The sequence below is a fragment of the Sebastes umbrosus genome, chromosome 18, assembly GCF_015220745.1.
Source record: "Sebastes umbrosus isolate fSebUmb1 chromosome 18, fSebUmb1.pri, whole genome shotgun sequence".
NCBI lineage: Eukaryota > Metazoa > Chordata > Actinopteri > Perciformes > Sebastidae > Sebastes > Sebastes umbrosus.
Genome location: NC_051286.1, coordinates 13,859,054 through 13,876,890, shown reverse-complemented (window position 1 = coordinate 13,876,890; position 17,837 = coordinate 13,859,054). Strand labels below are relative to the sequence as shown.

The 17,837-nt window shown below is 39.4% G+C and overlaps 1 protein-coding gene across 1 annotated transcript in view; it reads right to left on the bottom strand.

The window, feature by feature from the left end:
- The window catches only part of LOC119477287 (potassium channel subfamily K member 2-like), a 31,903-nt gene extending 14,377 nt beyond the window's left edge, over positions 1–17,526 (bottom strand). The window contains exons 1-4 of the mRNA XM_037751304.1: positions 17,088–17,526; positions 15,098–15,426; positions 7,119–7,236; positions 1,209–1,369 (exon numbers count right to left, since the gene is read on the bottom strand). Coding sequence (XP_037607232.1) covers positions 1,209–1,369; positions 7,119–7,236; positions 15,098–15,426; position 17,088 — 609 coding nt within the window. The 5' untranslated portion in view covers positions 17,089–17,526. The remainder of the gene's footprint in view (positions 1–1,208; positions 1,370–7,118; positions 7,237–15,097; positions 15,427–17,087) is intronic.
- Positions 17,527–17,837: the final 311 nt, after the last annotated feature.

Below are 17,837 nucleotides of genomic sequence, written 5' to 3'. Positions count from 1 at the left end.
CACTGATGTCGGACTTTGGCGGAGAATGAGCCCTTCATATGTACAGGGAGCGGGTCCTCTTCAAATCCTACACACTGTACCTTTAAAAGAGAAGCACATCTTTTCCTTGATTGTACTTATATTTTATCTAAAGTCACCAAACTACTATTATTTACTTATTTATTTAACATCTGTGATTTGTTTTAAAAATGTAATTTTTGTATCTTCAGTCTTTTTCTTTGTCTGCTTTTATTTTTTTTTTAACCACTTTGTATTGCATCCATCTGAAGTCTATTAGAGATTTTGTTATTACACTTCACTATTATTCTTCCAGTCATCCATCAGTTGCACAGTCCATTTGTTAAATTATGCAGTTTATAAAAAGCACAGGTGGTTCTGGTACAGGGACAAGTGAAAAAACAAACGGATATTAGTTTTTACTGTGAGCAAATAAAATAAACTGCTGCATTTAATCTGTTTTTGGTGTCGAATCTATAATCGTCCTTATTGGCTTCTCCGTTGAACAGCAGTTTGATTGCTTTTATTTTTCAGGGCGAACCGTTGGGTTTCCAGGAGAAACTTAATGAATAACCATCAACCAGACTGTCCAGCATAGTCCATTTATATCTAACATGTCTAACATGGTGCCTTCTAACTGCTCTGGCAGAACTGTAACCTGCGTATATGTTCTTGTATATGGACAAAAGTCAATGTGGTAAATAAACCTCCCTTCGCAATTTCAAAGTGATCGATCTGTGTTCTGCTAGTTTATTCCACCCGCCATAAACAAGAAACAAGATGGGAAGTTTTGAAATATTGCTGTAAAACAACTATAATTTACTGTTCTGGGCTTTCAGTGCCGAAACAAACTGTCTGCATTTTAGATTGGTTTCCTGGAGTCTGTTCACATGGCAACCCCAAAACTGCATCCAAATCTTCCACACCGTTGAGCACTGACTGCTGAAGTCTGAGGAAAAAACAAATCCTGCACTTTTGGCTGTGAATCTCCAGCTGTATTATTTAGGGGTGTTTATGTTGCAGCTTCAACCTTGACACTGCAGCTCTTTATAGGAACAGCTCAGGCAATATCATTTTACAACTGCCCTGTCGTCAAATGTGTGATGACTGCGCTGTCCGCATTAAACTGGCTCATTGCACACGTATAAACATGCAGGGAGTTGCAAATGATTCAGAGACAAAAACAAGCTTGTATAAACGAAGACGCTCACCACAATCATCTTCTCTACTTTGGCGATGCCCTTCCCAAAAATGGTCCCCAACTGGTCCCCGACACCAGCCAGTAAGAATCCAAATAGGGGAATCCCGAGCAGAGCGTAAATTATGCAGAAGATCCGCCCACCTTCTGTGTGAGGAGAGATGTTCCCAAATCCTGAGAGAGAGGAGACAGAGATAGTTCATTAACTCATCAGGCAGGAGTTCATTCACAATGTCAGTATAAATCAGCTGCAACGTAGCAAGGTGTCGATTTTGTTGAACAGGACATTGTAAATTCCTGTAAGACTATTATTTTGAAGTGTAAAGGTTGACACTTCCGGGGGTGTCATATTTCCTAATTGTTAAGTGTTGGTACTATTTTATGGGAGTAAATATTTTCTAATGTAGAATTTGTACTTTTCTATAAAAAAAGGGATGTTCAGTGTGCTTGTTTTATTTCAGAACAAGCAAAATTGCAAAACTCTCGCAAGATGGTTAAGGTTAGACCTTGAATTGGTCGTCAGGCAGCGAGTCTCATGAGTTTTTTGCAAATTTTTGCAATTCGAGGGTTACCTTCTGGCCATGACCCTTTTTATTTTGGACTTTTCCCTGGGAAGCAACTGAAAGCATTTATGCAAGAAAGACCCCGTAACTCCTTTGTTCCTGCTGGGAACTTATGCTAGTGCCTTGCAATAAAGCGCTGAGAGACGGTCCTGGGTGAAAGCGTGGCACATTTTCTATTTGTTGCACATTCTGTAGCTTGTTAGTGTACATCATATTTCATCAAAGCTGGCAGAAGAAGTGAGAAAACTTTGCACAAAACCTGACTGTGCTATAACATCACTGCAGACAGACGCAGCAGAACAGCTTTGAGCTTTGAGAAGTGTCAGTATTGAGAGACGGAGGTTGTGCTAAAGCACTGACTCAGACTACAGTTTAAAAAATTCACACCCTCAGACCTCGAGCGAGTTTGATGTGAATGAAAAATGAATTGAACACCAAAACTGAAAAAGGCATACAGTGTGCTGAATGTAGGCCTTTCGTATGTACACACACAGCAACACACACAGCAACGCACACTACTGTGAGTCCATCACTGGTTCGCTGCCTTTCATCTTCTCTCCAAACTCATCATCATCATTATCATGTAGCTAGAAAAAACAGATGGGGCTTATAGAAGTCAGTATCCAGGGAAACAAAAACCTTAAGACCTGTGCCTTATTTAAAGCTGACTCCACACATCCAACAATACGACTTTCATTAATTAACGTTTCATAATGGTTCTGCGTAATGAACTACATCCACTTCTCCTCTATTAATGCAGTCGTTGCAGACTCGACGAGCTGCAGGGTGCCTTCTAATGACTTTTCACTCGCCCATAGGAATGGGGTGACACTAAATATGAGGAAAAATTGTCAATCCATGTCCTCGCTAATTTCATGATTAGTTCAATGGGAGACATTATGCTGGATTCGTTTTTAACACCTCTTGGTGCCCCCTGCAGAGCAAACAAGACACAATTATAATTTGAAGCTGCAATCACTTGTTTTTTTATTTAATATACTGAATTAAACAGATTTGTTCTTGTTTATATTCTCACCTCGTCTTTGAATGCTATCACAATGGTAGAGGTGAAAAGCAAAAAACACTTCGCAAGCTCAAAGAGTTATTGTCATTCACTAGGATTCCGAGAAAATTGAATGTTAGATATTGATGAAATGTGTAGATTTATATGTAATATATGTTTTAAAACATGGCTTTTAGCAGTTAGATGACATATATTTGATTAAAATGTTTGACATTTTTCTAATTTAGAACACGTTATGCTCACTTGTTCTCATACAGGGATTAAATCGAAGGTTAAACACCAAATTCAGTTAAACACCAATAAGTCATTCAATTAGTTTCACACTTTACTTCATGAATAACACATTAAACTTAATATTTCCACTTTATAATGACCTAAAGCCTCGAAATGGACAACCCATTTATCACTGTCAGTGCATTCGTGACACTACTGACTCGGTTATGTAATGATCACATGCAGCGACGTGTCACGGTCTGTCTCTTGAAGGAGCGAATGCGATTGCAGTGGACAATAAAAGCTTAATGACTTCCTTCTAAATTCATTAAGTGATGCCAGGAGAGAAATCGGCAGCACGACATTTAACGGAGTGACTTAATTGGCTTCTGTCAAAGACACGCAGTGTTGCTTTTGTTGCTTTGTGGATCATTTAATTGCAATGAAACCCTGCCGTGGTGGGATTTAGGTGGCATTAAAGTAAGCTGATTGGGGAAACAATGTCTCATTGTTATCCCTATATGTATATTCATATTTCCCATTCAGAAGCAGAGTAAAGAAAAGGATATCTTTTCATGGTGCTCGCTGTGGTTTCATCTAGTTAGCTGTGTTCTCTCTGCAGGTGATCTTTAGAGCAACTGGGAACACCTGAAGGTTGCTTTTATGCACCTTTTCAGCACCCACATCTTCCACTTATGCACAGCACACACACTACTGACTTCACTGATACCCACACACCATACTTTAATTACTTTATGAATCTTTAATTTGTTAAATAAAGCTTCTTTTGTTAAATGTTCATATCTCCCTTTTTGTTCTGGCCACCTGAGTCAGGATGTAACAGTGCTGTGCATCACATAAAATGTTACCAGGACACCTGAGCTCCACCAAACAATCGTTACTGCACCTCTTTTACTCCCAGGAGAAGGGAGGAAGTTCATTTCCTCGATAAAGTATATAGATGGAAATAAGTGTGCCTCGATACTGCCATCCAATTAAAGATCACTGTATAAACAAATCAATATGTGTGGACATGAATTCTTGCTCATCCACTTGAAAGCTGTGGTAAAGCCAGAAGAATAGAAGAAAGCTGAAAGAGGGAGAGCAAACTGTAATTGTCTGTTATTAATAGGCTGGTCACTGACAAAGAAATTACACACTTCAGGAAAAGCTTCTCTGAGCAGCAGTGGTCGCAGAACACTTTGTACCAATCAGGCAAAATTATGATGTTTTGCACCTACTGCTGTTTACACCATCACGCATCAAAGATGATACACACATAACACCACCTGGGAGGTTTCTGCAGCAAAATCAAAGCTGTGAAAACTCAAGTACTCCGCCAAGTACCTTCACCTCGGAACCTTTTCTGGATATTTGAGTTTTCAAAAAAAGCAAACAGATTTATGCGCTTAAAACTAAATTAAACCCACCGAGCTCTCATTTTCTCTGCTAGAGCAGTCAAACTATACTGTGTCTCATTTCATGAGAAAACATCGTCAAGTCAAACATCAGTAAATCTGTCCTTTGTAAAGAGCAAGCTCGACTAAATCGCTGCAGCGCCTGAGTGAAAAACAGAAAGTCAACACATTCTGTGTAAGGTGAGCAAAGGGAAAACCCACAGTGAAGCTTTCACTCTACGCGTTGTTACCTTTTAATCTGATACAAAAGCACACATATTTTCCAACCAGAAGGCAGAGTCAAGTTGTTGCAATGCTCGTAACATTTTCTGACTGAGGAATGATCTTCGACAGTTGACATGAAATGAAACAGGCCATTGTTGGCCACCAAACAGACAGTTTTGGCAACTTTGGTGAGCAGAGGTACGAGCACAAGCCCGGTGTAGTGCAGCAAAATGTGGAAAAAAGGGGGCTGGAGGTGGGTTTGTGTTAGCAGTTTGCAAATGCAATTTCATGCCAAAATATTCATAAATTTGCATACACGTGATGACCATTAATCTGGAAAACAAGCAAAGTCAATTTATTCCAACTCAAGGTATTCTCTGATTGGAGAATGAACTCTGACAGGATGCTAGAGATCTGAAATGGAGCCCAACAGCCCACTGAACAGATGCACTGATCTGTCAAGTTCCGTCTGGAGGAGCAAGAAGAGCCGTCAGACTGTGTGTTTGTGTGTGTGTGTATTCCCACCTTCAGGGACACATTTCAGATTAAAGGCCAGTTAATTAGGCACAGCGTAACCAATTGGGGAAAAAGCTGATTTTGGGGTCAGTGGTTAAGGTTAGGGTTAGGTAAGTAGTGGCTATGGTTAAAGTGGCAGTAGGCAGTATATTTTTGGCATCATTGGGCAAGAATTCCATAATAACCTTTCAGTATATTGTAATTCAAGTATTAAAACTAGACCTCTGCACCTCCTCATGGCTCTGTTTTCAGATTTAAAAAAAATCTAGCCCGTGACAGGAGATTTTGGCCAATCACAGGTCATTTCAGAGAGAGAGTGTTCCTATTGAGCGTTCCTATTGGCTGTGCTCTGGCTGGTGGGCGGTGCTTGGTATTTCCTCAACAGATCTCAACATGGCTTCCGGTTCACAAACTTTCTCATTTTACAGCTAAACAGTACACTACAAGATGTTTCTGAAAACATTTGAGGAGAGAAATAGGCATTACAGTAACAGAATATTGATTTATATTTGATCAGTGCTGCTTAGTTTGACCGTTTGATCGGAGTTTGTGAGTGACTGACAGCTGCTCAGAGACGGCAGACTCCAGATCAGCTCTGATTGGTTGTTTTCCTCTGGTCTGTGAAATCCTGCAGAAGCCAGTAGGAGCACCGGAGAGCACTGGAGGACACAGAGGAACATGATTTTTTTTTTCCAGATTACCTGTCTCATGCACTAATGTCAGGATATAGCGACCGTTTTATAAAATAACTTTTTTTAATCATATTTGCTCCAATTCTACCCACTGCAGCTTCAAGGTTAGGGTAAGTCTCCATGAAACGAATGTAGGTCTATGTAATGTCCCCAAAAGTGACACAAATAAGCATGTGTGTGTGAGAGGTTGATTAGTAAGCTCTTCCAGCTGGAGGTGACAGAGAACGAGCTACAGGCTGATAGAGTCGGCAGCTCCCAGATTATAGTAACTGAGAGCAAATGAGCACAGGCCCTTAAACTTCCTATTCTTGTGTAAGTGTCAGATCAGTTGAAGCTCTTTAGGTTACAGTTCCTGTTCAGTGAATCGGTTCATGAGGAAAAAAAGTCCCCATTGTCTCCAACAGGCACGCATTAACTTTCTGATATATTGTTCTGATATAAAGTTGCAGACTTCATTTCTGTTTTTGTGAATTAATAGGAGATTGTAGAGAAGAGCACTTGTGAATGAGGTGTTTAATTTATAAGCTGCATGCCTCACTGTGTGGAAGTCACTGGTATCATTCATTTATGTGTAAGGCGACATAAACATTGCTTTCCTAACTTTGTAAATCAAAATGTGACAAATAAATACATAAATATGAATTTACTGAATTGTTATTTATTATTGAAATAATAAATCGTACACCAGCAACTTGGTAAAAATCTTCATAATTACTAGGAATTACAATTCAGATGTAAACCTTTTTAATGCAGTAACAAATTGGTCAAAACTGACACAGGAATTCAAATCCAGTATATAATGTATATAGTATATAAACATAGAAATTAATGTATCTGTCCCATTGTCACCGATATCCAATCCAGCTAAATGAGTCAGTATCTATAATCCGATCCGGTATCGGTGCATCCCTAGTTTCAATTGCTAGTAGAAAACTATTGTTTTTTCTTTTTTGCTGATGTTAGAGTTTAGTTTTTAGGACAATGTGTAAACTTAGAGAGTGTGGCCAATACATCTTTGCAATTTTGGTGTCTAGTCTGGGTGCAATGATCTAGAAAAGGAGTTGATGTATTATTGCTATGCAACTGCAATTTCATGCTGAAATGGTCATCAGAATAGTATTGTGCCTCTGATGGCTTTGTGATAGATGGACCGCGCTTATAAAGCCAAAAAATGGTTTGATAATTTGAAAAGTAAATTTCATTTTGTATGCATTTTCAAAGCATTGCATTCAACGTGTCAGGAGCCTCTTACAAATGAGAGAAGAACGAGGACTGAGTTGTGACTTTTCTTACCGATAGTGGTGATAACAGTCCCAGCAAAGAAAAAGGAGGAACTGATGTCCCAGAGGCTTGTCCCATTGGATGCATTTCCTGAAGGGTTCACGCCTGCTCGGACTGCTGAAACCACTTGCTGGAAGAGGAAAGTAAAAGAAAAAAAGTTAGCACATAATGCGCAGTCTCCCAGTGGGAGTGTGGTACGAGGTGAGCTGAGGAACATCAGAAGATTAGCGGTGTGCATCAATTTTCTTTGGGAATAGATGACAGCCAAGATAAGCATCCAAGCTTAAAACTCAATTAAGAGTTACGAGAAACAATAAGAGGCATCTGTCAGCTTCATTAATGCATAAGAAAGGTTTAAATATTAAACACATGTACTCTGTACTGTCACAGTCACAGAGTGTGTAGCTATGATGTGATACCAGCTGCGTGCCCGTTAGTCTAGCCCAGGTTGACTATGAGCGTGCCCTTTAGACAACAGCCGGTTTGTTGGCTACAGGAAACAGATCAGCAACGTGTTTTCCCACTCAGTGCTGTACTCGCATGACAGGAGACATGAGGAGAGTGAAGCCACCAGCTGGAGGGAAAACACGCCACTGCACGACTTTTCACACCCACGATCACCTAAACATAGATGTGAGGAGCAGTGAAGCGTGGAGACACGCACTGAAAGATGTGCATCCACACTACAGATATAGTTAGTCAGTACCATAGACTGTATGTGGTTAAACAGTGTGTTGATATGCGCCCACCTAATTAGTCTTGCTAATTTGCGTACTACCTAGAGTGGTTAATGAGCATTACTTCCAAAGCCACAAGTACATCATCAACTAACTACATTAATTTGTGGATCACAGGTTATGTAAAAAAAAAAACTGTATGCAACCAGCACATCCACTGTATTTCCCCACTGTGAGGAAGCCACTCCTGGAAGCTACTATATCAGCATTTAGGCTAACTTTAGCAGCTCATTCCTGCTCACTGGGCAACCCTCGGGTCTGAAAAGTGAAGCCAATGTGGAAAGGCCTTAAATTTGCATTCTTTCTAATATCCAGCAGGGGGCGACTCCTCTGGTTGCATAAAAGAAGTCTGATTGTATAGAAGTCTATGAGAAAATCAGCCTATTTCTCACTTGATTTATTACCTCAGTAAACATTGTAAACATGAGTTTATGGTCTCAATCGCTAGTATCAAGTCTTCTTCAATACAGCATGATGTTCATTTAGTAAATTATGGTTCCATTTAGAGTCAAATAGACCATAAAGCAGGGTATGCTTTAGGGCGGGGCTACCTTGTCATTGACAGGTCGCTACCACGGCGTTGACCGCTCTGGGTGTTGTTATATTATATGTATTTATAACATTTTGGTTGCCTAAAAATGTCTTATTCTGGATTAAACTGATCTCACCAGTTTTTTAAAACAGACTATCAGTTCACTGCAGTGAAACAAAAGGTTTCTTCGCCCAAGTGGTTTCTCAAGATACTGAATCATTACTGAGACAAAAGTAAGAGAAAATCTTTGAGACCTTCGGGAAACAGCAGTCACTGCTTCAGAGCCGATGCTAATAAATCCCAGAAGAACACTCTACTGGACTAAAGCTTTCATTCCACTCTGTGTAGCCTATGTGGGATTTATGACAATCGAGAGCAATAAAATGATTTAAGAAGTGGTGTACCTCAATAAATGTTAGACTAGTGGGGGAGTAGCTCTTTTTGATGATCTCCTTTATTTGTATTTAATATTAATAAACCTTCAGGAAGAGAGCGGTAATGCTACAATAATCATGTGAAGCATATAACACTGCCCGCATCCCCTCTGAAGTAGCACTGTCAGCTTTTTCGGCACATGCACGCACAGTTCGGGGTCACTGCAATGCCAGGATGTTACGATTCATCATCTTTATGGAAACCAAGAGAGCTTTCATTAACCTACGACTGTTGAGTGTGAAAAGGCAGTGAAGATGGAGTGTGTGAGGGCTGAAATGGATGAATAATAGATGGGAAAGTGAGGGAACAGGCACTAATGTAACCACACAAGAGTTAACATGACATGCTGGGTCAGAGGGTGGAGAGATATGGGCTGATGGCAACGCAATGAACAGTGCTGTGATGTAGTTTTACTTTGAGGCTTACAAGGAACTGTGTATTGCTTATCCACACAAGCTGACAAGCACAAAGGCACAAATAACAGCAGGTTTGGTTCACTCAAATAAAAAAAAAACAATTTTGCACTTCACTATTTGCCAACGTTAAGTGCCAATGCAGGAAATAGTGTGTACTAGATATAGCGACGTAGAAAGTAAGAGTGTGGAGTTTGCATCCTGTCACAAACCTGAAACTATCCTTTATCTTTATCTTGGGCTGCAACTAACAATTTTTCACTGTCGATTAATCTGTCCGTTATTTCCTCGATTAATCCATTAGTTGTTTGGTCTATGAAATGACAGAAAATGGTGAAAAATGTCTATCAGTGTTTCCCAAAGCCCCAGATGACGTCCTCAAATGTCTTTTTTTTTTGTCCACAACTCAAAGATATTCACTTTACTGTCATAGAGGAGTAAAGAAACCAGAAAATATTCACATTTAATGCGAAAGGTGTCCCTTGTATTGAGGAACTCACAGAAAATAATCATCCGACGCTGCAGGTCCCGTCAGATCTACGGAACATTTAGCTTCTTTCAGCTCGTTGTTTTGGTTTTACGGCTTGCAGCTTTATTGTTTTGGTTCACTCTCACCGCAGCAGATAGCTGATTGATGATCACACTGTACACAACCTGCCCAGCACCACACAGCAGACAGTCAACATTAGCAACTAACTGGTGAACACAGTGGAGGAGGAGTTGGTTCACCATATCAACTTTATAAGGTGATAGGCGATAGGTGATAGTAATATATTAACATTGTATTTACAGTTTGTTTCTCTGCTGTGGGAAGTGGGGAAAAACCCAAACTAAACTAAAATTAAACTAAAAACTACAAAAACAATGGATGCATTTTAAAAACGCACAAGTGTGGCAAACATTTGACAGTAGCTACTATCTTTTGAGGACAAAAAATTCTAAACAGAATAAAAACAGCCAAAAGAGAAAATGTAATCAACAATGAACATAAAGTACAAAGGTGAACACATCATCAGTTCAGTGTTTTTATCGCTTCCTTCTCCATATCATTTCCAAACACAACAAAGAGATGGTTCAAAGATAAAATTCGGAAACCGTATCTCCACTGTGCTTCTAAAAAACACCATTTAGTGAATAACCCAATCAGATAGGCTTGGCTCAGTCAGCCCCTTTGTTTCCCATCCAAAGCGGCCACATTAATTCACGGTTTTGGCCAACGAACCACGGCCATGGGAAATGATAAGATAGGATAATGTGAAGACCACACACTGACAGTCTCCAAGCTGAGCCAAACAGCCAGGAGAGATTGGATCGTCTGAGCTTTTTGACATCACTCACTTTTTTAATTACTCCCTTTGAGAGCACATCTCTCCTCGATCCTCTGCTGACTGGCTTTTGATCAGTGGGAGCCTACAAAGGTGTGTGTGTGTGTGTGTGTGTGTGTGTATACATAATTAAATAAAAATGAGTGGGGGACACCTGTATCGAAGCCATTTATCAATAAATCATCAAAAGAGAAAGAGTTGCTCTCGAGGCTGCTGAAGTCGTGAGGCTATTGTCTAATGAGCAAAGCTGTTTACTCGGACTGTTGTCTAGTAAAAGCACAACAGCAAAATCTGTTTTAGGTATGTTATTTACTGTAGAAAGTGGCACACAATTAGCCTTAAAGCATTGGGAAAAGATTAAAGTGCTCTTAAATGCCTCCTACAGGCAAATTGCCCAGTTTTTCGTAAGCTTAAATTCTTGTTCCAATAATTAATTCGGTTCATTTTGCAGTTTGTTTTTCTGAGGTCCAGAGGACTAAGTAGTTTGTTTTTGTAAAATACAATGAGTACAGACTGATTCAGTGGAAAGGTCAGTGACAGAGGGAGTCATAATTTGCCTGAAAACAAACATTAAATGTTCTGAAAAAACATTTTTGAGGACAGAGGACAGTTTGCCCTCAATTGACTTTTGGCTTTTCTGAGACAGAAGCCTGAGAGGGATCATGAATGTTAGAGTAGGGGTCTTAGAGTAAGGGAGACATGGTTGATGGCAAAGGTAAGCAACATCCTTCAGCTAATAGTAGTAGCCTACAACAGAGGTTGATCTAATATCTAGGGATCTGCTGCCTGGACAAGTGAAAGATTTGACCTCAACGAATCCCCACAGTCATGAGGCTTCACCTGTTACGGACTATAAGACAGACATACATGGTATCTCAGGGATGGCCCTCTAGTTATTCTCTTTCGAATATTCCGAATAGAAAATGTGTTGTGTTTGTTGATGGTTTTTACTTCCTCTGAAGCATCGTCTATGTACCTGGGGTGCCTCTGGGCTCCATTCTAGGACCAATTATATTTTCTTTCTTTATTAACTCCCTTTGGGCCACATTATCAAACAGCATAATACATCATTCCTGTACTGTGCTGCTGTACTTGTCCTACAAAGCATGAAATAGCGGCTGCTGTCCGTGGTGTTGATCAGAGGCTGGTGTGCAGGACGGGAGTTGCTGACATAGCAATAGTCTGCTTTACAATTGTCGGGAATGGTTGTGTGTGTGATCACGAGTGTCTGCTTGATTTTTAAGGGTGAGTTCCCCAGAAAGAAAATTGCACTGGGGCCAATTACAACCATGTTACACGGATGTTTGTGTACTCCTATCCATTATTTTCACTCCTGTTGTTTTATGTGTGTTTTCTATTTATTGACTGAGATCTTGTATTTGATCGCTCTCCTGTTTTCTTTTATTTGTCCTTCGTTTGTGACGCACTTTGTAACGGTTGTTTTTCAAATGTGCTATATAAATAAAGTTAATATCATTATAAAAGTGTAAAAAATTTCATGACAATCCATCCAATAGCTATTAAGATATGTCAGTCGGGACCAAAGTGACGTTGCTAACGTGGCCATATGGTGGGGCAGTAAACAAAGAGCACTTGACTTTCTAAACTAAAAGAATCAACTGCTGCTGCTTTCATTATTTCTACTGCCTCCAACCTATATGATCTCTGCCAAGTTATGTTTTTCCCACTATCCAAAAGCAACAGTAACAATTATGATGACTGTGGTTTTCCAACTAATGGGCTACCATGGGTGAGGAAAAATAACAAACATGAGGAGAATAATGACCGGCATTAACACATACTTGAAGTATCATTTGCTTTTACGTATCGAGTAGCTGCTTCTTTGTTTTTTATCACTGTACGTGTATTTTTAAGGTAACATAAATAAGAGTTGGATGGATTCAGGAGCCCGCTGCCCTCCTTCGTCCAGGGCTCCACATTCATCAATCTACTCCTGACACGAGATCATTATCTAACAGTCAATCTGATAGATGAAGATCTCAGGACAGAACGCCTCATCACCATCTTTGAATATTAAATCAGCATCTTAAAGCCAAATAAGTGCCATCTGTTACCAGCCCTCCTTAATCGAAAACAGCCTCATTTGCATACAAGTGATTGGTAAACAGCTTAGGTCAGTTTTAATATGTAAATGTCACTGAAAGCCAACACAGTTGGACAACAGTTCCTGAACTAACACGGTAAAAGAGATTCAGCATCTGCTAGGTAACAATGAAACTACCTGCTTCTTGTTCAAGCATGACTGAAAAACCTAATTCATAAATAGTTCATATTTAACAAGCCACTTTATAACTCCCATAGCAAACCAGAAGACGGAGAAATGTATACATAATTTAGAAATAATACATTCTATTCTGTGTAACGGTGAATATGCATGAACGACATTTGAACTGCAGCCCAGAGATGCAACAGTGAGAAAAAATAATTCATACAGTGTCTCGTTATACCTGGAAAAATTTTGCATAATTACCAGAGGACATGTGTCATTAAAACTAGAACGCTTGCTCATTACAGTGAGGACTTTTTTCATCATACGACTTTATCAGAAACGACACCGCTCTGCCATAAAGAATAATGCAACATCTTGATGTGATTAAAGGAGCTCTACTGTAGCCTGAGAGTTGACAAAAACCCACATACAGACTTGCTTATTAATGGAAATCCTATGCAACTCTATATTGGCTAACAACAGCAATATCATTATGTGTTTTTAGTGCTAAAAGGAAATGTTTCACGGACGTGGGTTTATTCAAATGCTCACACTCCTACAATGACAATACTGGTGCTTTCAAATGAAAGTCGTGAGCTTGAGTTTACAACATGGGAAGTCGTGTACACAATATGCAAAATAAGCATTTTGTATTTCTTGGATGTCCCTTGTGTTCTTGGAGGACGTTTTAGTGGGAAAGGGTCCAGCTGGGGGCCGAAACTATGAGCGCTAGACAAATCAGTTTCCCTAGGGATTAAAAGACCTTTCAGCTCTGTACATTAGAGGAGAAAATCATCACCCACTAGTCCAATAGGCCAGCGGCAATGCTTTTCATCAACCCTGACACGTTCGGTTGATGGTGAGATCCACTTATCCATAAAGGAGGGTGGTGGAAGTCAGTGGATGTCTTTTATTAGAAGACGGCTCACTCAATGCTGATATTTATAATGCATTTTTATATGAGCTTTTTGTGATTGAAAATGAATGAATGACTCATTTCATTTAGTCTGCCTTTATTAAAACTTGAATTAAGTTTGAGCCTTTCAGGCTTGATTTGTAGCAACATTTCTGAATTTGTTTCCAGCATGGAGGAATCACATGAAGTGACTGTGTTCAACTTTTTTGTTGGAAATTCAAAGAGCACAGTCAAAATTAGGGAGGTTGAGATTTCTTTTTTGTTGTTGTTGATCCAGAACATTTAATATCATTTACCTGTACTGAGTGTAATCTGATATGTTGTCATCTTTTATTGTCTTTCTTAAATACGACTACACGGATTAATACTTTGGCTATAGTGCAGTATGTTTGAAATAGCTTTTCTTTAAGAAACTACAGGTTTATTATTCATATTTTGTATAACATTTGTAAGAACGACACATAGAAGCGTTTTCTGATCTGATGCCTCTGTCGGCAGGATGACATCATTGTCTGTGCCTTCCAAAACCCATACAGATGGCTATTGAAAAATAAATCCATTTTAAGATATGACAACACTATGGTTAAGGTTCGATTATGTCTAGGCACAGAAACGTGTTTTCAAGTTTTCGTGAAAATGTTTTTTTGTGCCTAAACCTATGGCCTTATCTGGAGCCAGTGTTTAGTTTGTCCGTTCTGGGCTACTGTAGAAACATGGCTGTAGATACAAACAGCTCATTCCAAGGTAACAAAAACACAACGATTCGTATTTTCAGGTGATTATACACTAAAGAAAACATACTTATTAATATTATGTTCCAATAGATCCCCTTAATTGTTACACACTGTTCCTTTAAGTAAGGGAAACATCATGGTGTGGCTTAAAACGGCTACTTCGTTAAGGTTAGGGGACCTTCGTCGTCATGGTGACATAACTAAACACGTGGTTAAGGTTAGGGAACGATCACGGTTCTGTTTAATGAATGGTCAGAGAATGGTCTCTCGTGTTTAAGTCTGAAGCGCAATGTCTCGCAATCCAGTAGGATGTATAACCATGCTATGGAAAACGTGGAAACTTGGTGAGATAATACAGCCGGAGGCCACGGAATAAATATATAAATGAACTACTTCATCAGTTGCTCAACCAGCTGAAAAACATAATATCCTCGGGTTAAAGCTCTGGCAGTGTTTACTCCCAATCATTGTCAATCATTGTGTCTACCACTACCCACAATCCTCAAACAAACAACATAAACTTGCCAAACACCAGCAAGAACCTCAGAAAAAAATATATATGAGGAAATCTGTTCCCACTGTGGAGTATTTTAATACATTTTGTCAGTCATCACCTGCAGAAGAGAAAAGGCTTGAATTATTAATATGAAGTGTATGCTTTATATCTACCTTTACCAAATCCTCCAGCTCGGAGGAGTTGACGCAGGCGTGCATGGCCAAGAAGTCCAGTTTTTCAGCGAGAATGGCCAGCTTCTGGGAGCTCTCGTGAGGCTGCTCCAGCGCTCTGAACACCGTCGCCCCGATGATGAGGTAAAGCACCACCAGGAAGAAGATGGCTGACACAGTTTTCCACCTCATGACAGTAGTTCGGGTGACGCACTCGTCGTCGTCGTCGTCGTCTGGAGTGTTCAGCACCACCGGATTGATTACCGAGAATGACAGGCGAGGTTTGGAGTTGTGGGCGGCAGACTTCGGGTCAAGAAGGTCAGGTGCGGCCACTGTGAGGATGGAACTGATTAATGTGGATCAATTTCTTTCCATTACAAGAGACTCCCATTGGGAATACTCATCTTAGTCCTAGTCATCAATCTGTTTTCCCCAAATGCTGTCTTACCAGTAAAGATTGTTTCTATAAAGGGAAAGTCTATCTATCTATCTATCTATCTATCTATCTATTAGATAAGGTCATAAATAGGCATGTACCATCTGGATCATACAATGTAAGAGTAGAACGATTATTTTCCATCATCGATTATTTTGGCAATTATTTTCTCGATTAACATTTGGCCTATTAAAACGACAAAAAAAAGTGAAGAATAACCATAGTACGTCTCCAGAGCACAACGTTAAGTCTTCAAATGTCTCATTTTGTCCAACCACCTGTCCAAAAACTTACAAAAATATTCAGTTTGCAACGATAAGAAAGCAGCAAATCCTCACATCGGAGAAGCTGAAACCATTTTTCAACCACATTTCTGCAGAAAAATGTGACCCTTCAGTCACTAACTAATTGATTAATCCACTAATCGTCTCGGCTCTATATAAGAGAACGATTAATGCAAATACACTGTGAGGCGATAACCGTCTTGAGAAAGTTGGTTGAGCGCTGAACTTTACTTCAAACTTACAATATCTTCTCTACCGTCAATAAGTCAAGGATATTAAACTCATACAAAGTGTTCCAGGACAGATCTGACACCTGAACACTATTGAAAAATATTCTTTATAATAACCTTTATTATTTCCTCCACTCTAAAAGACAAATGAACTGCAGGTTTAATATACTTCAGAAGACTTAATACTCCCTCCTGTGTCTGTACTGTAAAGCCACTTTCCTCTCTTATGGTACTTTATGGCACCTGTCATTCAATGCAACACACTTCATACCACCTGTAATTCTCCAACATTAACATTTACAGTTATATCTGGACTTAAATGCATGTATTTCCATATCTTAGCTTCCTCCTCTGAGCTGGATCTAATAAGAGGAATCCTGCTTTCTACCTGGATTCAACTCATAATAATAGAGTATTCAAATATTAAGTTTGTACATTCAGTATAAAAGATAAATACATGTAATAGATCATCACACACTAACATAATTCTAATAGACTGTACAATATTGCCACAATGGAACAGGTTATATCTCCTTTTTCGTTGCCTTTGGGTCCCACTGATACAAATGAATGCAACGACTGAATGGAGGCTCATAAAATATTAAACACTCTTTGTCACAATCCAGTTTCCCCAACAGCTTGCTGAAGTAGATGCAATTACATAACCACCCCATGAGGTCTTAATAGCCAGTATTTCACAGTAAACAACTTATGGAGAGGATAACTCACTCAGTATAAGCTGAAAGCATGTCAAATAAACCCATAAATATAGAAATTATTGTACTATATTTAGTATTTAATGAATGCATGAGCATTTTTATTAATTTCTCTCGTTCTTAATTGGTTTTTACATGCAGAAATATTGGTGCATTTATCATAAAAAGCTACTTTATGATAGAAAAGTAGCATAAAGGGGGTAAAATATGAATAATATTGTGATATTTAACTGCAATTAAACAACACAGAAACATAATTTGTTTCCTTTATCATCGCTATCTGAAGGTGCACAGTCATGCATTTCATAGTTGTTATAGCGCACTTACTTCTCTACCATCTCGTCTCTCTTTGTTTCCTCATCGACGGATCTTTTTCTCCAAGAAAGCGCAAATAATGCTCTCCTGTTAGTGTCGCTTTTTAGCCTCCGCTGCTCCCACCGCCGAGGGACGTGGCTCTTCTCCACATGGCTCCTTCCACTCCTTCTCCTTTTTTTTCCTTCAGCGAGCTGCTGCGCTTTTTATTCCCTCTCCACTTTGTACAATCTCCGGAGAAAATACATCCAGGACATCGCGTTCCCTGCAGAAGACGCGCTAGGAGGATGGAGCGTCAAAGGAACGATTCGCTTCCAAGAAATCCACGCTGGTGTTTGGAGACATTGTTGCACCTTTTGGATTGTACCGGTCAGAGGATGGATTCACCAGTGTGATGCTGCACTCCCACTGCTCTATGGTCAGTGTGCGCTCCTCCTGCTGTAACAACAGAAGAGGACCTGCACGCTGTCCAACACTTCACAGGCTGCTTCCCATGCTGCAAAATCTCATACTTACAGTGGATGAACACACTGCAAAAAAAGGATTTTTAAGAAAGTAAAAAAAAAGCCTTGTTTCTAGGAAATCTTTCTTATTTTTTTGCCTAAAAGGAAAAATAATCTTGACAAGCAAGTTTTGCATTAGAAAAGTAATCTCATTTTAAGAAAATATATCTAACTTTTTTCTTAATAAGATATTAAAATCTTAATTAAGGTGTAAATTCTTAAAGTCAGCTTAATCAAGAAAGCATTTTAAGTAAACATGTCT